General features: G+C 41.4%; 1 protein-coding gene across 2 annotated transcripts in view; it reads left to right on the forward strand.

Moving 5' to 3' along the window:
• The window catches only part of SEC13 (SEC13 homolog, nuclear pore and COPII coat complex component), a 32,548-nt gene extending 13,577 nt beyond the window's left edge, over window positions 1–18,971 (forward strand). For both annotated transcript variants that reach the window (XM_034998547.1, XM_034998548.1), the window contains exons 6-9: window positions 8,197–8,330; window positions 8,754–8,877; window positions 9,779–9,925; window positions 18,525–18,971. In XM_034998547.1, coding sequence (XP_034854438.1) covers window positions 8,197–8,330; window positions 8,754–8,877; window positions 9,779–9,925; window positions 18,525–18,638 — 519 coding nt within the window. In that variant the 3' untranslated portion in view covers window positions 18,639–18,971. The remainder of the gene's footprint in view (window positions 1–8,196; window positions 8,331–8,753; window positions 8,878–9,778; window positions 9,926–18,524) is intronic.
• The last annotated feature ends 890 nt before the right edge of the window (window positions 18,972–19,861 follow it).

The following is a 19,861-nucleotide window of genomic DNA, read 5'->3' on the forward strand; positions in this document are numbered from 1 at the left end:
GCTTTGGAGGCCGAGAGTGAAAATGGCGGCCTCCCAATCTCCGCCCCGGAGGAGCCAAGAACTCGGGGCCCTGCTCCTCAGTGCGCCCCCAGAGAAAAGCAGTCAGTCACTCCCATCTCCCCGGTCTCCGGCCGCACTCCATGCTCACCCGGCCTGTGACCACGCATTTCTGTCTCTGGCACCTGACCCCGTGTAGAGTCTCCAAACCCAGCAGATCCCTGTGGTGCGCTCCCACGCGACTCCTCCCTCCTCCCGGGGAAAGAAGGGGAGTCTCCCTGGATCTGCTGCTTGTTGGGTCCCTGCTGGAGGAGCAGTGGCCCGACTGTGCTGCGGATCACAGTTTATGGCAACCCTGAGCTGAGAGCCCATTCCTCGGCTCCGTCTCTGCAGTAGGCTTCCCCACTCCGATACCTGGGAGCTCTGCCGCACTCAGGCACCCCCGGTCTTTCTGTGACCCCGAGGGTCCTGAGACCACACTGTCCCAGCATCGGTTCCACCCCCACTTAGCCACTGGAGTGAAGTCCCTCAGTGGAGCCCACTTCTAAAAGTTCCGATTTTGTGCTCCGCGGCTCTCTCACTTGCCAGAAGCAGAGGCCCCCTCCCCCGCCGTCTATCCTTCTGAATATCGCCTCGGATTCACTTCTCCGCACGTCCTACCTTCCAGAAAGTGGTCGCTTTTCTGTTCAGAGAGTTGCTGCTCTTCTTTTCTTCAATCTCCTGTTGAGTTTGTAGGTGTTCAGAATGGTTTGATCCCTATCCAGCTGAATTCCTGAGACCAGACGAAATTCAGGTCTCCTACTCCTCCGCCATCTTGCTCCTGAACCTCTGTTTAACTTTTTTTGAGATACTGCTAAACTGTTTTCCAAGTTAACCGTACCATTTTACATGGCTTCCAGCACTGTATAAGGGTTTCAGTTCCTCCACATCTTTGTCAACTCTTGTTGTCCTCTTTTTTTTTTTTTTTTGGTTATAACCATCCAGTTGGGTGTGAAGTGGTACCTCACTGTGGCTTCAGTTTACATTTCTCTAACGACTAATATTAGGCACATTTTCACATGCTTACTGGCCATCTGTATTATCTTTGGAGAACTCACCAGGAGGGGTTTTGTACTATATTATACCTGGTGAGTGCAAGCCTCCCACCCTAAGAAAGATTAAAGGGGCTTGTAGAAGTCTGACCTTTATAACCCATCAAGGCTTGCTTCCATGACAGGGCCTCTTGTAAGGAGAAACTGGGAGTGAAATCAAAATTGAGCAGGAGCGAGACACAGGAAAAGGAAAGAGAATATAGACCAAAGTCGGGGGAACAGAGCCAAGAAATCCTGAAAGCAGGTTGTCACACCTGTCAACACATACATTAACTAAACAAGACTTCTTACCTTGAAAGGCTTTCCTGAACCTCACTTTGTCAGGAAAACTAATTTCAAATAAAAGTAACAGAAAAGTATTTGAGGTGAAATCACAAAGTTTGACTCAGAAAAAAGGAAGAGAATATAGAAACTGGTTTGGAGGCTGGTGGGCAGCATGTTACTTCAGAAGTTTCTAATTTAAGAGGGGATGAGGTAAGCGGGCTATAAGGGGTTTTGACTAATTTACACTCTTCTGAATGTATATAATGTACATTATACTCTTCTGAATGTATATAATGTACATGAGGAATTTTTAGGAGCTTTAATCAAATTCCTGAGCGTTCTGAATGTTTCGAAGATGTTTCTTAGGAAAAAAAAAATTTTTCCAGGAGGGGGATGGGGGGATGGGTGAAATAGACAGTGGGGATTAAGAAGTACACTTGCCATGATGAGCACCATCACCCACTATTGAAATGAAGCTAAGAAACCTTTTTCAAATATTATAAGATGTGAAAAAATACCATAAGTCAAAATTAGAAAAACTCCAAAATGAGGTGACAGAATTTAGGAAAGAATTAGAAATAAAAAATCATTTCAGTAGTAAAGACTAAATTAGAAGGAATACAGGAGCAAATAAGTACAACAGATAATGCCTTAAGAGAAATAAATTGTGAAAAGAGGAAATTTTTTTTTTAAGATTTTATTTATTTGACAGAGAGCGAGAGCAGGAACACAAGCACTCTGCCCCTCTCCCCTGCTCGAGCGTGCTTGCTCTCTCTCTTACTCTCTCTCAAATAAATAAATAAAATCTTTAAAACAAAAAAAAGGTCCATCCACATCGTTGAAGTTGGCACAATTTCATTTTTTATGGTTGAATAATATTCCATTGTACATATATATACCACATTTTCTTTTTTTATTCTTCCATCAGTGGACACTTAGGTTGTTTCCATGTCTTAGCTGTTGTAAATAATGTGCAGGGAACATGGGGGTGCAGATATCAAATTAGTGTTTTTGTTTTCTTTGGATAAATACCCAACAGTGGAATTGCTGGATCATATGGTATTTCTCTTCTTAATTTTTTGAGGAACCTGTTTTCCATAATGGCTACACCAATTTACACTCCCACCAACAGTTCATGAGGATTCCCTTTTTTCCCACATAGTCAGCAACCCTTGTTATTTCTTGCCTTTTTGATACTATCATTCTGACTGGTGTGAGGTGATACCTCATTGTGGTTTTGATTTGCATTTGAATAGTGATGCTGGGCATCTTTTCGTATATCTGTTCGTCATCAGTATGTCTTTGGGAAAATGTGTATTCAGGTCCTTTGCCTTTTTTTTTAAGATTTTATTTGTCAGGGAGAGAGAGAGCACAAGCAGGGGGAGCAGCAGGTAGAGGGAGAAGCAGGCTCCCCTCTGAGCAAGGAGCTGTGGGATCATGACCTGAGCCAAAGGCAGATCCTTAACCGACTGAGCCACCCAAGCGTCCCTCTCTGCCCATTTTTAATCAGATTATTTATTTGGAGGTTGAGTTGCAGAGTTCTTCAGGGTACTGTTGTCCCCACAGAATGAATTTGGAAGAATTCATTCCTGTTTTTTATTTTTGGAATAGTTTGAGAAGACTCATTCTTTAAATGTTTGGTAGAGAGTCACCTAACTGACTCAGTGGAGCACACAACTCTTGATCTTGGGGTTGTGAGTTTGAACCCCACATTGGGTGAAGACATTACTTAAAATCTTTTTTAAAATAAAAAATAAATGTTTGGTAGAATTCACCTGTGAAGCCATCTAGTCCTGGACTTTTGTTGTAAGTCTTTTGATTACCAATTCAATTTCATTACTAGTAATAAGTGTTCAGATTTTGTTTCTTCTTCATTCAGTCTTGGAACATTGTATATTTCTAGGAATTTACTCATTTCTTCTAGGTGGTTCAGTTTGTTGGCATATAACTTTTCATAGTAGTCTCATAATCCTGTGTATTTCTGTAGTATAGGTTGTAATTTTTCCTTTTTCATTTCTGATTTTGAGTCCTGTCTTGATGAGTCTGGCCAAAGGTTTATCAATTTTTTTTTTTATCTTTTGGAAGAAACAGCTCTTTCACTGATCTTTTCTGTTGTTTGTCTCTGTTTTATTTATTTCCTTTCTGATTTTTATTATTTCCTTCCTTCTACTACCTTTGGGCTTTGTTTGTTCTTTTTCTAGTTCCTTTAGGTGTAAGGTTAGATTGAGATTTTTCTTGTTTCTCGAGGTAGACCTGTATCACAATTGATTCTCCTCTTAGAATTCCTTTTGCTGGGGCACCTGGGTGGCTCAGTCATTAAGCATCTACCTTCGGCTCAGGTCATTATCCCAGGGTTCTGGGATCGAGCCCTGCATCAGGCTCCCTGCTCAGCGGGAAGCCTGCTTCTCCCTCTCCCACTACCCCAAATAATAAATAAATAAAATCTTTAAAAAAATAATAATTCCTCTTGCTGCATCCCAGAGATTGTGAACCATTGTGTTTCCATTTTCATTTTTCTCCAGGTATCTTTTTTCTTTTTTCTTTAATTTCTTCATTGACCAGTTGGATGTTTAGTAGCATGTTGTTTAGTCTCCGTGTCTTTATATTTTTTCAACTTTTTAAAATTAATCCCTTTGTCATGATGTAATACCCTTCATCTCTTGTTACAGTCTTTGTTTTAAAGTCTATTCTCAGGGTGCCTGGGTGGCTCAGTCGGTTAAGCATCCAACTCTTGATCAGCTCAGGTCTTGATCTCAGGGTCATGAGTTCAAGCCCCACGGGCATGGAGCTTTTAAAAAAAAAATCTACTCGGGGCGCCTGGGTGGCTCAGTCGTTAAGCGTCTGCCATCAGCTCAAGTCATGATCCCAGGGTCCTGGGATCGAGCCCCGCATCGGGCTCCCTGCTCGGCGGGAAGCCTGCTTCTCCCTCTCCCACTCCCCCTGCTTGTGTTCCCTCTCTCGCTGTGTCTCTGTCAAATAAATAAATAAAAATTAAAAAATAAAAAAGTCTACTCTGACCTAAGCACTGCTACCCCAGCTTTTTTTTAAATTTCTTCCCTCCATTTGCATGGAATATCTTATTCCAGTTCCTTCAGTTTGTCTTTATGTGTCTTTAGGTGTGAAGTGAATCTCTTCTAGGCAGCATATAGATGGATCTTGTTTTTTCATCCAGTCATCCTTTGTCTTTTGATTGGAGCATTTAGACCATTTACATTTAAAATAATTATTGATAGGTATGTACCTATTGCCATTTTTGTTCTCTGGCTGCTTTGTAGTTCCTTTCTGTTCCTTTCTTACTCTTTTTGTGGTTTGATGACATTCTTTAGTGGTATGCTTAGATTCCTTTCTCATCTTTTGTGTATCTACTATAGGTTTTTGCTCTATGGTGACCATGAGGCTTACATTTATTTATAACATATTTATAACAGTTTATTTGAAGTTGATAAGAACTTATGCATGAATGCATTTTTACTGTCCACCCACATTTTACGTTCTGAAGTCAAATTTTGCGTCTTTATATCATGTGTATCTCTTAACTGATTATTGTAATTGTAGTTGTTTTTACCACTTTTGTCTTTTAACCTTCATACTAGCTTTACATGTGATTAATCCAGTATCTTTAGTATATATTTACCTTAACTGGTGAGTTTTCTACTTCCATATGTTTTCTTGTTACTAATAAGCACTCTTTCTTTTCAACTTAAAGACAACCCTTTAACTTTTCTTATAAGGCAAGCTTAGTGGTCATGAGTTCCATTTGCGTTTCCTTGTCTGGAAAGCTCTCTCCTTCAATTCTGAGTAACTTCCTGGGTAGAGTACCTTTTGTTGGAAGTTTTTTTCTTTTAGCACTTTGACATGTTTGTTACCGTGATTGCAGTGGTAGTTTCACAGGGTTTACCTGTGTCAGAGCTCATCAGATTGTGCAGTTTATGAGCAGTGAATGTCAGTAATACCTCAAAGCTGTTCTTAGAATTTTATTTTGGAGTAGAAAGAACGCAGACTGTTATTGCTATGAAAGAACTCAAGGACTGTTGTTTCCATTAGCCCTTCCTGGGGTATCTACTAGAGAATAAGCTTCAGACAACAAAAATGACTAGAAAGATATCAAATATAGTTTAATTGTAGAGAACTAAGACTAAATGAGAGTTACAAGGCAGAGTATAGGATGTACTGGCCATATGCTCTTTTAAGGTAGCAGACAACTGTTTAAAAAGTGGGCACAGGGCACTGGGTGGCTCATTTGTTAAGCATCAGACCCTTGATTTCAGCTCAGGCCATGATCTCAGGGTGGTGAGATCGAGTCCTGCATCAGGCTCTGTGCTCAGCAGAGTCTGTTTGAGGCTCTTTTTCTCCCTTGCCCCCTCGCCCCACTCGCATGCTCTCTCTCTCTCTCTCTCTCAAATAAATAAATAAATAAATAAATAAATAAATAAATAAAATCTTTTAAGAAAAAAAAAGTGGGCACAAGCAGAGCTGGAGATATAGGATCTTTTGATGTTAGTAACCATGCACATAAAACAAACCCCTGCCCTTCCCCCCAAAAAACACCTGTAGAAGAGAATGGGGAGTACACTGCAAACACTTTTTTAAATGTTTTTACTTAGGGGCGCCTGGGTGGCTCAGTCAAGCATCTGCCTTCGGCTCAGGTCATGATCCCAGGGTCCTGGGATCGAGCCCCGCATTGGGCTCCCTGCTCTGTGGGAAGCCTGCTTCTCCCTCCCCCACTCCCCCTGCTTGTGTTCCCTCTCTCGCTGTCTCTCTCTCTGTCAAATAAATAAATAAAATCTTTTAAAAAATAAATAAAATAAATAATAAATAAAATGTTTTTACTTACTATATTGGCAGTGACTGAGACCATTGAGTGTGAAAGGAGATGAAATAACTATGTGGCAGTGGGCATCCCTAGCACCAGATTATAGTCTTGAAATACAATTTCTCACTAAAAGAAACCCTAATTCTTGAGGAAGTGGCTGATCTTAGGTTTGAGGCGGGATACATACAAGATGAGCCTGGAACATTTTGTCATACCCAACAGAAATGATCAAAAACATACTTGGACATACCAGGGTTATCAAAGGAGCCAATTTGAACACACACCGCAATTTAGGTGTCAGAAAAATGAAAATAATTGCAGTGAACTGAAATCCAACAAATACACTTAAATCCATGAGTTCATAATGATATATAAAAGAGAATCAGGGGCACCTGGGTGGGTCAGTCGGTTAAGCATCTGCCTTTGGCTCAGGTCATGATCCCAGGATCCTGGGATCAAGTCCCACATCGGGCTTCCTGCTCAGTGGGGAGCCTGCTCCTCCCTTTTCCCTTGCCCCTACCCCAGCTTGTGCTCTCTCTCTCTCTCTCTCTCAAATAAGTACAATCTTTTGAGAAATAAAAAAATAAGAGAATCGGTCATCCTTTTTTTTTTTTTTTTTTAAAGATTTTATTTATATATTTGACAGAGAGAGACACAGTGAGCGAGGGAACACAAGCAGGGGGAGTGGGAGAGGGAGAAGCAGGCTGCCCACCAAGCAGGGAGCCCGACGCGGGGCTCGATCCCAGGACCCTGGGATCATGACCTGAGCCGAAGGCAGACGCTTAACGACTGAGCCACCCAGGCGCCCCTCAGTCATCCTTAAAGAATGGCAGGGAACCAGTTCATAAAGTGTGAAGCATTTATCCTGCCTTTCCTATCTGACCTGTACCCATAGGGAGCCAAATATTAATGAAGGGAATTGCTCCTGTCTAGATTATTCTATATAATACATAACAAAGAAATGAATACAGAATCACCATTTTGTAATGTCCAGTGAATTAAAAGAGGCATAAGGGGCGCCTGGGTGGCTCAGTTGGTTAAGCGACTGCCTTCGGCTCAGGTCATGATCCTGGAGTCCTAGGATCGAGTCCCACATCAGGCTCCCTGCTCAGCAGGGAGTCTGCTTCTCCCTCTGACCCTCCTCCCTCTCATGCTCTCTGTCTCTCATTCTCTCTCTTGCAAATAAATAAAAATCTTTAAAAAATAAATAAATAAAAATAAAAGAGGCATAAGAACATAAAAAGACAACCTGACATCATTTGCCTCCCAGTGAAAGAATACTGCCTGTAGTCTTAACAAAGGGGTCAGACTTGAGTCTGATCCAGTCTGGGATCCAGCTGACAATTTTCAGGAATTCAGAAGAATTCAGAGGTCTGAGTATGAAATAGCAAATCAGCCTGAGAGTCTGTAGGTCAGATGACTGGTCTTTCTTCAACAAAAACATTGTAAGGAAAAAAAAGATCAGAAGGGGAATCTATAAATAAGGAGATCTAGAAAAGATTAAAAAAAAAAAAGAAAAGAAAAACGTTTATGGCAAGACTAAACTATAGTATCTAGGGATGCATATTTGGGTGACAAAACTAAAGAGAAAAAAAAGGAAGAAATCAGAAGTCAGGAAGATATTACCGAGGAGGAAGGGCTATGATTCAGGTGAGACATAATGACAGGGCTTCTTGGGTAAATGGCAGTTTGATATCTTGAACTGGTAGTGGTTACAAGAGTGCTTTAGAGTAACTCGTTAAACTTTGCTTGTTTTTCTGAATCTGTGCCTCTCTTCATATTTTTTAAAATGTTCTTAAATTCCTGGGAGTCCCTAACTCCTACTTTAAATATGTATTGCTAAAAAATACATGCACTGTTAGGACTCCTTGAAGGAGCATTATGGGGGCTAATCCCTAATTCATCAAAACAGCTGTCCTACATAATCCTGTCCTGAGAATTGGAGGGGAAATACACTGCAGCTTTGGGTCTGCAGAAGCAGTGCTCTGTTGCAAGGCAAAAGGGCAGTCATCCCAATCCCCCTCTTTACAGATTGGCTGCAATGCTGTCAGTTGGGCCCCTGCTGTTGTACCTGGAAGCCTCATAGACCAGCCATCGGGGCAGAAGCCCAACTACATCAAGAAGTTTGCATCGGGCGGCTGTGACAACCTCATCAAACTGTGGAAGTAAGTGGGGTTGGTGGACTTACCCTCAAGGGGACACTTCTTACCTTCTACCCTCCTACCTACTGTGACTCAGCCACAGTTCCCAAGAAACAGGATCACCTTCTTTTGCCCTCCTGCCCATAGAATACTGTTTTCAATCTGTCAGAGGACATCCTTTAAAAACAACTTGGCCTTCCTCAAGGACTTTAATTCTTTACCTACTTCCCAACTGCCGGAGCCGTTGGCTGTGGGGGAACATTTCTTGGAGGATTCCTTTATAGCTGGTGAACTGAGTAAAAATCTACAAGGTCAACGAATGAAATCAGAAAGATGGAATAGCTTCTTGGCCCCTGCAGAGCCCACAGGGTGGGGGTACAATGGAGGCGTGGGAAACACACCTGGGCTGCTACCTGCTGCTGCATTCTCCCTCTCATGTCCCGTTAGGGAGGAGGAGGACGGCCAGTGGAAGGAGGAACAGAAGCTAGAAGCGCACAGTGACTGGGTTCGAGATGTGGCCTGGGCCCCCTCCATTGGCCTGCCCACCAGCACCATCGCCAGTTGCTCCCAGGTCAGCTCAGATCCATGAGAGCCTCCCGTGTTGTTTAATCTCTGAGTAAGTCCCATCAAACCTTCCGGTCCCCCTAAGGTAAAGTCTGAAAAGGTAAGGGCAGGGCAACAGGCACCTTTGGACCAGTGCAAGTAGGAGAGTGCTTGGAGCCAGGTCATGCTATGGCAAAGGCTTGATCAGAAGGCACAAGTGGCTGGCTTCCACCGAGCCATGAGCTAGGCCAAACCCCGGACCAGTGTCCCCTCCTCAGCATTGTGCAGCTGGGGATTAGAGCTGCCCGGGTATATTCTGAAAGCATTCCCGAGCAGGGACCAGGGGCAGTCGGAAGTTCTAGGATCTTGGACTCACCTACCTTTTCAGTCTTCACAGACAGATTACAAAGGAAAGACTAAGGACAACCCTTTAAATTATATGCTAACCCCACCATAGACAAAGGTTAGCCAGGCTTCATTTGAGCCTGTTATGTTTGGTCCTGAATTTGAGATGGACTTTTTCAACTTGTCCCTTCTCATTCTCTAGCTTGGTTTACAGACAGCCATACCCATTCGGTTGAGAAAATTAGAGCCAGAGGGAGCCAAAACAAGGAAGTAACTTGGCAGACATGAGGAAAACCCAGAGAAAATTTTAGAGTTAGCAATGTAAAGTCCATACCTGAAACCAATATGAGCACGAGAACCTGGGAGACTGAACCAATGTGAAATGTGTTCGTGGGGTAAAGGGATAATGCTGGGTTGGAAATCGGCCGTCACAGGTATCCACACCCAGGAAGGCCTCGGCTATGCGTTGTGCTGAATCCCCCACCCCATTCCTGCCGAAGTCCAATATGCCTATAGATCGAGAGGATATCCCCAGTTCAAGATCCCTGCCTTACCTTCCCTGATTCTAGCCTGTCTTTTCCCAGGATGGTCGTGTGTTCATCTGGACTTGTGATGACACCTCAGGCAATACATGGTCACCCAAACTATTGCACAAGTTCAGTGATGTTGTGTGGCATGTGAGCTGGTCCATCACAGCCAACATCCTGGCTGTCTCAGGCGGAGACAATAAGGTACACTCCATTTCCATGACATGGTGGACAGGGTCCTGTTTGTCTTTCATGTGCCCACTGGAAAGTGCAGTTGGATTCTCCATGTGATGACAGGCTTGGAAGGAGCCTTAATGAGGACTGTGTTTTGAGCACATCTCTTAATTATATCACTAAATCTTACAACCCCCCACCCCCCGCCCCGAGGTTGTTTTTCCCCCCTTTACAAATATGAAAGAAGCTGACAGTGGTAGTTAGGCTTGCATAGGGTCACAAAGCTCTTAGGTGGCAGAGTCAGTAATCAGGCTTGAGTTAACTCTAAAGACACTGACTGCCCTGGTAGTCTGTTGCCTTAACCATTTGACCACCTTCTCTTCATGGTGACATTCAATTAGCACTGCTTAAAATGTTATAGATTTAAAAAAAAAAAATCTCACACAAAAGCAAAAAGATTGGAAGGTTTTTGTCAGACACCTAAGAGGCATATTTCTAAAAATCAGTATAATTCATGGGTGTTATTATTACCCACTATTCCTCTTCCTACTGTGCTGTGAGCCATACAAAGGAAGGGACATGGAGACAAAGAGTAGCTCAGAACAATATAGCAACAAAGCGAATGCACTTGAAAAATCCTGACTACTGCACTGAAACCCACCATATAAAGTTATGGATCCTCTGCCTGAGAGAAGAGGTCAGCTAGGGAGATGGCAGTGGCTTATTACTTCTTCCTTTCTGGAGGCAGCTTTCTTTTTTAATCATGACAGAGTACATAGTTCACCCATCTAAACCATTTTTAAGTGTACAGTTCAGTAGTTGAGTACATTCACATTGTTGGGCAACCGTCACCACCATGCACCTCTGGAACTGTTTTCCTCTTTCCCAGATGAAACTCCCTCCTCACTGAACACTAACTCCTACTCACCCCAGCCCCCCAGCCCTGAGCACTGTCCCACTTCCCGTCTTTGTGAATTTGACTGCTCTAGGGACTCAGTGTAAGTGGAATCCTGTAGTGTCCTCATCTGTGTTGTACCATGTGTCCATTTCTTGCCTTTTTAAGATTGAATAATACTCTGTTCTACCACATTTTATCTATCCACACATACATTGATGGACACTGGGGTGCTTCCACCTTTGGGTGTTGTCAGTAATGCTGTGCCCATGGGTTTATAAATAATACCTCTTTGAGACCCTCTGTAGTTTTTATCCAGCCAGGGGTCCCTTTCATGCATAGTAGTCCCAGAAAGATCTAGTAGGCCCCATCTCAAAGCTATAGAATTTTAGAGCTGGAATGACCCTAAAGAAAACTAATCTAATCCTCTTTATCTCTAGTAAGTGCCAGAGACAGGACTAGACCCCAGGTTTGGTGGCACCCAGGACAGGCCAACAGACCCTGACTTGACTGAGGAGCCCCACCATAGTGTTTACAAGGCAGTAGGCAAGTGCCTGGTTGGACATTCCACTTTTGTAGTCTGCTGTCATTATTCTTTTATGCTTCTTATTCTTCTTTATCATCCTCTTTATCAGCCTGTTTCCTACAAACAGCTCAACTCTATTGCTGTCTGCATAGTATTCCTTCACTACAGGACTTAGTATGTTCTCAGTCTAGAGCATTCTGCACAGTGCATGTGTAGTAGATAGTCTGTCTCTAAAGCAGGAATTCTTAAAATCATTTTTTTTTATCAAATACATGTACATAGCTTGAGGTAGTTTTTATTAGGTTATGATTTTTTAATGCTTTCTCCTAATTTTCATTCTCCAGGAACAAACCTTTTCAATGCTTAGCTGTTTCTTCTGCTGTTTACTTCAGTGTAGAAATAACATACTTACTCATCTGTCATCTGCCTCTAGCCCACTTCTCAGACTTTAGTACTAAACTTGTTAAGACATGTATTGCCAAGCCCACCCCCAGAGCTTCTCAGTCAGTGCGTCTGGGCGAGGACCCAAGAATTTGCAGTTTTCCCAAGCTCCTGGTCGCTGCAGATGCCCTGGTCTAGAGACCATGTTTTGAGAACCACTGTTCTCTTCCCCTGTATCACCTCACAGAAGCTACAGCAACTTGGTTAAAACAACATCCATTGTTGTTATCTAGTAGTGGTAGTAGTAGTATTACAACTATTACTGTCATTTCATGTTATAGCATTATTATTCACAGCATTGCCCCCCTCTCTGTTTTTCTTATTTTTTGAGGTGTTCTTTTTCCAGTTTTATTGAAATATAATAGACCTACATCAAAAGTTTAAAGTGTATAGCATAATGGTTTGACTTACATGTACTGTGATCAGCACAGTAAGTGTAGCATCCATCATTTCATATAGATACAATAAAGAAAAAGGGAAAAAGAAAAGCTTTTCCTTGTGATGAGAACACTTGGGATTTAGTCCCTTAACAGTTTGCACATAGACCACAGTTTTCACATAGACCATTTAGTCTCTCACAGTTTTCACAGAGACAGTGTGACTATGGTCATCATTACATCCCTAGTACTTCTATGTCTTACAACTGCAAGTGTATACTTTTTGACCCTCAACTCCCAACTCTGGTAACCACAAATCTGAACTCTTCTGTGACTGGTTTTGGGTCTTTTATGGGTGCTTTTAGGTTTGTTTTTAGATTCAACATATATAAGTGAGATCATACAGTGTTAGTCTTTCTTTCACTTATCATAATGCCCTCAAAGTCCACCCACATTGTCACAAATGACAGAATTTCCTTACTTTTTTATGGCTGAATAATACTCTATTGTATATATATATGTACCATGATTTCTTTATCCATTCATCTGTCAGTAGACACTTAGGTTGTTTCCATGTCTTGGCTATTGTAAATAATGCTACAGTGAATTGGAGTGCAGATACTTTTCAAGATAGTGTTTTCATTTTCTTCAGATAAATACCCAGAAGTCAAACTGCTGGACCATATAGTTCTATTTTTAATTTTGTTGAGGATCCTCCGTACTGTTTTCCATAGCAGCTGTACCAGTTTACAATCCCACCAAGCGTGAGCAAGGGTTCTCTTTTCCCCACATCCTTGCCAGTACTTATGTTTTTGTCTTTTTGATGATAGCCATTCTAATGTGTGAGGTGCTATCTTACTGTGATTTCGATTTGCATTTCCCCAGTGATGAGTTATGTTGAGCACCTTTTCATGTACCTGCTGGCCTTTGTAGATCTTTTTTGGAGAAATGTTCTATTCAGGTCTTTTGCCCATTTTCTAATTCGATTATTTGGCTTTCTGGTATTGAGTTTTAGGAATTCTTTTGATATTTGGATATTAACTCCTTATCTGATGTATGACTTGCAAATACTTATTCCCAGTCTGTAGGTTGTCTTTTCACATTGTTGATTGTTTTGCTGTGCAGAAACTTTTTAGTTTAATGCTGTCCCACTTGTTTATACTTTGTTGCTTATGTTTTAGGTGTCAACATCCAAAAAATCATTGCCAATACCCATGCCAAAGAGCTTGTTTCTTACATTTTCTCCTAGGAGTTTTATGGTTTCAGGTCTTATATTTAAGTTTTAATCTATTTCAAGTTAATTTTTGTGAGTGGTATAAGATAAGGGTCTAGTTTTATTCTTTTACATGCGAATATCCAGTTTATCCACCACCATTTATTAAAGAGACTGTCCTTTCTCCATTGAGTATTCTTGGCTCCCTTGCCAGTTATTAGTTAACCATATATGCTTGGGCTTATTTCTGGGCTTTTGATTCTGTTCCATTTATCTATTTGTTCTCATACCAGTACCATACTGTTTTGATTACTATAGCTTTGTAGCTTAAAATCAAAAAGTATGATGCCTCCCACTTTGTTCTTTCTCAGGGTTGCTTTGGACATTTGAGGTCTTTCGTGGTTCCATATAAATGTTAGGATGCTTTTTTTTCTACTTCTGTAAAAAATGCCATTGGAATCTTGATAGGAATTGCACTGAATCTATAGATGGCTTTTCGTAGTATTGACATTTTAACAATGTTGGTTCTTCTAATCTATGAACAAGATACCTTTCCATTTATTTGTGCCTTCAGTTTCTTTCATCCCTGTCTTGTAGTTTTCAGAGTAGAGATCTTTCACCTCTTTGGTTAAGTTCATTCATAAGTATTTTATCATTTTTGATGCTATTGTAAGGATCATTTTTTTTAGATAATTTGTTCTTAGTGTATAGAAACACTACTGATTTTTGTATGTTAATTTTGTGTCCTGCAACTTTAATGAATTCATTATTTAGATCTAAGTTTTTTGATGAAATCTTTAGGATTTTCTGTATATAAAATCTTGACATATAAAATAGAGACATTTTAGTTTTTCCTTACCAGTTCTGATGTCTTTTTTTTTTTCTTGCCTGACTGCTCTGGCAAGGACTTCCAGTACTGTGTTGAAAAGTATTATATTAGCTGTGGGCTTAGCATATATGCCTTTAGGAGTTACCACAAACAGATGTTATATGTTGTCAAATGCTTTCTCTGCATCTACTGAGTGATAGGATTCTTCTTTCATTCTATTGTGAGGTATCACATTGACTGATTCGCATATATTGAATGATCCTTGCATTCCATGATCCTGATTGATCATGTCAAGTGATCCTTTAAATATACTGTCAAATTCAGTTTGCATCTATATTCATCAGAGTTATTTGTCCATAGTTTTCTGTTCTGGTAGTATCCTTTTCTGGCTTTGGTATCGGGGCAATGTTAGCCTCATATAATGAGTGTGTGGGTGTGTTTCTTTTTTATTTTTTTGGAAGATTTTGAGGCTTGATATTAATTCCTTAAATGTTTGTTAAATTCACCAGTGAAGCCATCTGGTCCTGGGCTTTTTTACACTAGGAGATTTTTGATTATTGGTTCATTCTATTTCAGAAAATTTTTTAATTTTTTATTCAGATTTTTTCTTCCTGATTCAGTACTTGGTGATTGATGTTCTAGGTTTCTGAAAATTTGTTCATTTTTTCTAGGTCCAGTTTGTTGACACAGTTGTTTCGTGGTAACATCTTACTTTATTGCTGTGATTATCATTTGGAATGTCTCCTTTTTCATTTATAATTTTGTTTTGGGTACTCTTTTTTCTTTGGTTAATTTAGCTAAAGTTGTGTCAGTTTTATTTTGTCAAAGAGCCAACTCTTAATTAATCTTTTCTATTTTCCTGTTCTCTGTTTCATTTATTTCTGCTGTGATATTTATTTCCTTCTGCTAGCTTTGGGTGGTTTGTTCTTTTTCTAATTCCTTAAGGCATAGGATTAGGTTATTTATTTGGGATAGGTCTTGCTTCTTAATGTAGGCATTTACTGCTATAAACTTCCCTTTAAGAACTGCTTTTGCTGCATCCTGTAAGTTTTGGTATATTGGGTTTCTATTTTTGTTTCAAAATAATTTATTTTATTTCTTCTTTGATCCATTGGTTGTTCAAGAGAGTATTTAATTTGCGTGTATTTGTGAATTTCTTAGTTTCCTCTTCCTATTGATTTCTAGTTTCATACCATTATGGTTAGAGAAGATACTTGGTTTGATTTCAGTGTTTAATTTGCTAAGACTTGTTTTGGGTGTAACATATAGAAAATGTTTCATATGCACTTAATGTATATTCTGCTATCAGAAGGTTCTGCATATGTTAGGCCCATTTGGTCTATACTGTTGTTCAAATCCACTGTTTCCTTATTATCTGTCTGGATGATCCATCCATTGCTGAGAGTATTCAAGTCCCCAACTATTTTTGTATTACGCTTTCTCTGTTTAGTTGTTAGTTTTTTATTTGTAGTTAGAACTGTTATATCTTCTTGATATGTTGATGCCTTTCTCTTTTTTTTTTTTAAGATTTTATTTATTTTTGAGAGAGCACAAGTAGGGTGAAGGGCAGAGGGAGAAGCAGACGCCCCGCTGAGCAGGGAGCCCGATGCGGGACTCGATCCCAGAACTCCGGGATCATGACCTGAGACACTTAACCGACTGAGCCTCCCAGGTGCACGGCCCCTTTTGTCTCTCTTTACTATTTTTAAAGTCTATTTTGTGTGATATAAGTTTATAGCTACCCCTGCTTTCCTTGTGATTACCATTTGCTTGAAATATCTTTTCCTATCCTTTCTTAGTCTCTGTCTTGAAGGCTAAATGAATCTCTTGTGTGAAGCATAGTGTTGGATCTTGGTTTTTGTATTCATTCAGCCATTTGTTGTCTTGATTGGAGACTTTAATCCATTTACATTTGAAGTAATTAATAAGTTAAGGCCTTACATAATTGCTATTTTATCATTGCTTTCTGTTTTGTTGATCCATTGTTGTTTCTTGTTCTTTTTTTGTGTTTTGATTTCTAATAGTATCAGTATGCTTTGACTTGTCATGTTCTTTTGTCTGATTACTACAGGCTTTTCCCTTGTGGCTATAAGACTTACATAAAACATCTTAACTTCAGTAGAATTCCTAATCTTTACACTTTTACTTTTCCTCACCCTTACATTTTAGGTTAGTGATGTTACAATTTACATATTTTATAATGTATAACTAATAACAGTAGGTATGATTATTTTTTACTACATGTTTTAACTTGTAAAGGAGTTATAAGTGAATTACACACCACTGTCATATTACAGAATCCAACTTTAACTATGTATTATCATTACCAGTGAGTTTTATGCTGCCTTATATAATGTTAATAAGCAACCTTTTATTTCTACTCAAAGAACTCCCTTTAGCATTTCTTGTAAGGCAGGTGTAGCTGTGATGAGTTCCTTCAGCTTTTGTTTATTCAAGAAAGTCCATCTCCTCTTCATTTCTGAAGGACACTTTTGCCTGCTGTAGTATTCTTGGTTAACAGGTTTTTTTTCTTTCAGTATTTTGAATGTGTCATCCCATTTTCTTCTGGCCTGAAAAGCTTCTATGGAGAAATCTGCTCATAGTCTTATGGGGGTTCCCTTGTATCTAACTTTTTTCTCTAGCTGCTTTTAAAATTCTTGGACTTTTGACAATTACAACATCTTTTTATAGCCTTGTTTGGGTTTAGCCTGTTTAGAGCCTCCTGGATCTAGAGGTCTATTTCTCTCCCCAAGCTTGGGAAGTTTTCAGGCATCATTGCTTGAAATATACTCTATGTCCCTTTCTCATCTTCTGGAATTCCCCTAATGCAAATACTGCTTCTTTTCATTATGTCCCATTGCAGTCTTTAGTATTTTTCTGTTTTGTTCCTCTGGGTAATTTCCAATGTCCTATCCTCCAGGTTGCTGATTAGTTCTTCTACATGGTCAACTCTGCTTTTGAAGCTCTGCTACATTTTTCAGTTAGTTTCTGGTGGTTTTTTGTTTTTTTGGTTTTTTAATGGTGTCTATTTTAGTTGAACTTAATTTCATTTAGTTGTCTATATGTGCTTGTAGTTCACTAAACTGAAGAGGATTGTTCTGAATTCTTTGTCCCACAGTTCATAGATCTTCATTTAGTCAGAGCTTTAATTTCCTTTGGTGTTATATTTACCTGGTTTTCTGTGAGCCTCATGTGAGCCTAGAGGATGGACTTCACTGTTGCCTGGATTCTCTGGTTAGGCTTTCTATACAGTCAGGACTGGCCTCTCTGTGAGTCTTCCCAGACTGTTGTTTGGAGATGCAAATTAGGCAAGAGTGAAGACTGACTGTCCTAGTTAGATGAGGCCACTAGTTTTGCTGTGTAGACGGGAAGCCACGCACTGTGTGCTCTATTCTGGTGCCACTGTAAGCAGGGCTGTAGGATGGGCTCTACAGCTTCCTGCATGTTCTGCTTAGATAAAAAGTAGTTTTCCTGCCCTGGCACAATGGGAAAAGCAACTGTAAGGCCAGTCATATTTTTTTTGTGGTCTTGACTCAAGCCAACCTGTCCCTAAGTTTCCTGGTGAAATAAGGCCATTGGCTTTTGCTGTGGGGGGCCTCCAGCTCTGTCCACCCCCCTTTCTGCTAGAGTTGCAGGGTCATGCAACTTCCAGGTGTTGTAGTGAGCCCTTGCTGTCTGATGGGCCTGGGGGCCATGCTCTTCAGCTGTTTGGGCTAGGACTCAGGTCTGCTACCTGGGCAGCCCAACTTCAGGGGCCTCCCAGATTTTTCTGAACAAGCTTTCTGGATGTGAGGCAGCAAGGGCCAGGAATTGCAGCAGGAAGGGGGGGCTGTGACTCAGCTTTTCTGTCTGTCTGTTAATATTCCAGTGCCAGTCCCTAGAAGCCCTCCCCACTTAGTCACACTCAGATTCCCAGTAATTGAGCCCCACAAAGCGACAACTTACAATGCTGGATGTCACCCCTGTGCTCTTTTCCTTCTGGAGGAACCATAGGTTGCACATGGTGTTATGCCAACCTGGGTGGGGGGCCATGCAGTCAGCACGTAGCCTTCCCACTTAGCCTTCTGGTACAGTATCTTGGTCTCGGTGGTGGAGGGAGGTGCTTCAGCCTCACTGTGCTCTTCTAGGATTCCCTCAGTGGTTTCTTGTTCATGAATAGTTCTTCCTGTGGGGGGAGCCTAAGTCAGGAACAGCCTTTGTCACCATCTTGGTGAGGTCACTCTCCCTACCCCTTCTTTCTTAATCTGTGGGGATTTTTGTTGACTCACAAGCCTAGTCATGGCCTGATGGGGGACCTGAGAAGGTGAGGGGTGCAGACCTGTGACAGGCTCCGTGTGCTGGCTTGCAGGTGACCCTGTGGAAGGAATCGGTTGATGGGCAGTGGGTGTGCATCAGTGATGTCAACAAGGGCCAGGGTTCCGTGTCTGCTTCCGTCACAGAGGGCCAGCAGAACGAGCAGTGACAAGACAGGCAAGGCCCAGCGCCCCACCTGCTGACTCCAGGACTGCCCTTTCCTGGACCAACTGACCAAATAGCTGGGAGGAACAGCTCCAACACGATTACTTTCCCAGGAGTATTACAAATGCAACCAGATTGATCATCTGCCTTAACATGATTTGATATGGTTTGTAATTTACTGTCCTGCTGAAAGCATTCATGTTATGAGGGAAAAAGCTACAAATGATCTTCAAATCTATTATTTTAAAATATTTTTGGCCATTTTTATGTACCCTTTGGGTTCAGGCATTATTTGGGGGATTTTGTTTCCAAAAAAATAAATTCATATTGCTTATAATTCTTCCTGCATTACCCTAACCCCTCTCTTATTTTCATTCTCATTGCAAGATCAGTGTACTAGAACAACGTTCGCCAAGACCCAGGTCCCTTAGCGCCCCCCCCCCCCCCGACACACAAAAATTTGGTCTGTGCCTGTAACATGCCCATGATTCCAGTTATACTGAAGGGGCCATACAGAGGGACGAGAAAGGGATGCCAGATGTGGACTTCGGTGACAGGGCTTGTATCCTCTGAGCACACATCCTCTTCTGGAGAATGGGAATAAAAGTCTGCTTTACAGAGAAGACTCAGATGAACTACTGCACGTGGGTGACCCATAAAATGTCATGCCAATGGAAGGCAGTATTAACCAAATAGCAAGAGACTGGCCCAGAAAGTGGGCATGCTTTATTCATGTTATGGACCCGGTCAGTGAGGGCGGGGCCTGTGCTGGAGACCATGGTTCTGGTCCTGCTCAAGGCTGAACCAAGTATCACCGCTTAGCAGAGGCCCTGGGACCCTCACCTGAATCAGCAGCCGCCAGTTACTGAGGCCTGTTGAAGCCGGCACTGCACTAGAGACCCTGCACATTGGGGAACACAACAGACTGGTGCAGGTGTGTGTCCCCGATTTACCAGTAAGAAGAGAGAAGACCTGCCCAGGGTTGTCCACTGCCAAGTGGTAAAGCCACTATTTGAGTCCTGATCTGGCTCAACTCCAGAGTGGCTGCTGTCAAAGGCAGAACTCGGAAGGGGGTGTGTGGAGGCTCCTCAACTATAATCTGGGGTGGTGCTCACAGCAGACCTTTATGTGAGCGCACTTAGCTTTGCAAAAGGTCAGACCACTCACTTCAGCAGGTTATGTGCACAAGGGAATGTGGACCCCAGTTCTTCTACCTGCTCCTCATCC

Source organism: Mirounga leonina, unplaced genomic scaffold, assembly GCF_011800145.1.
Source record: "Mirounga leonina isolate KUSES-001 unplaced genomic scaffold, KU_Mleo_1.0 Mir_94, whole genome shotgun sequence".
In the NCBI taxonomy this organism is placed as follows: domain Eukaryota; kingdom Metazoa; phylum Chordata; class Mammalia; order Carnivora; family Phocidae; genus Mirounga; species Mirounga leonina.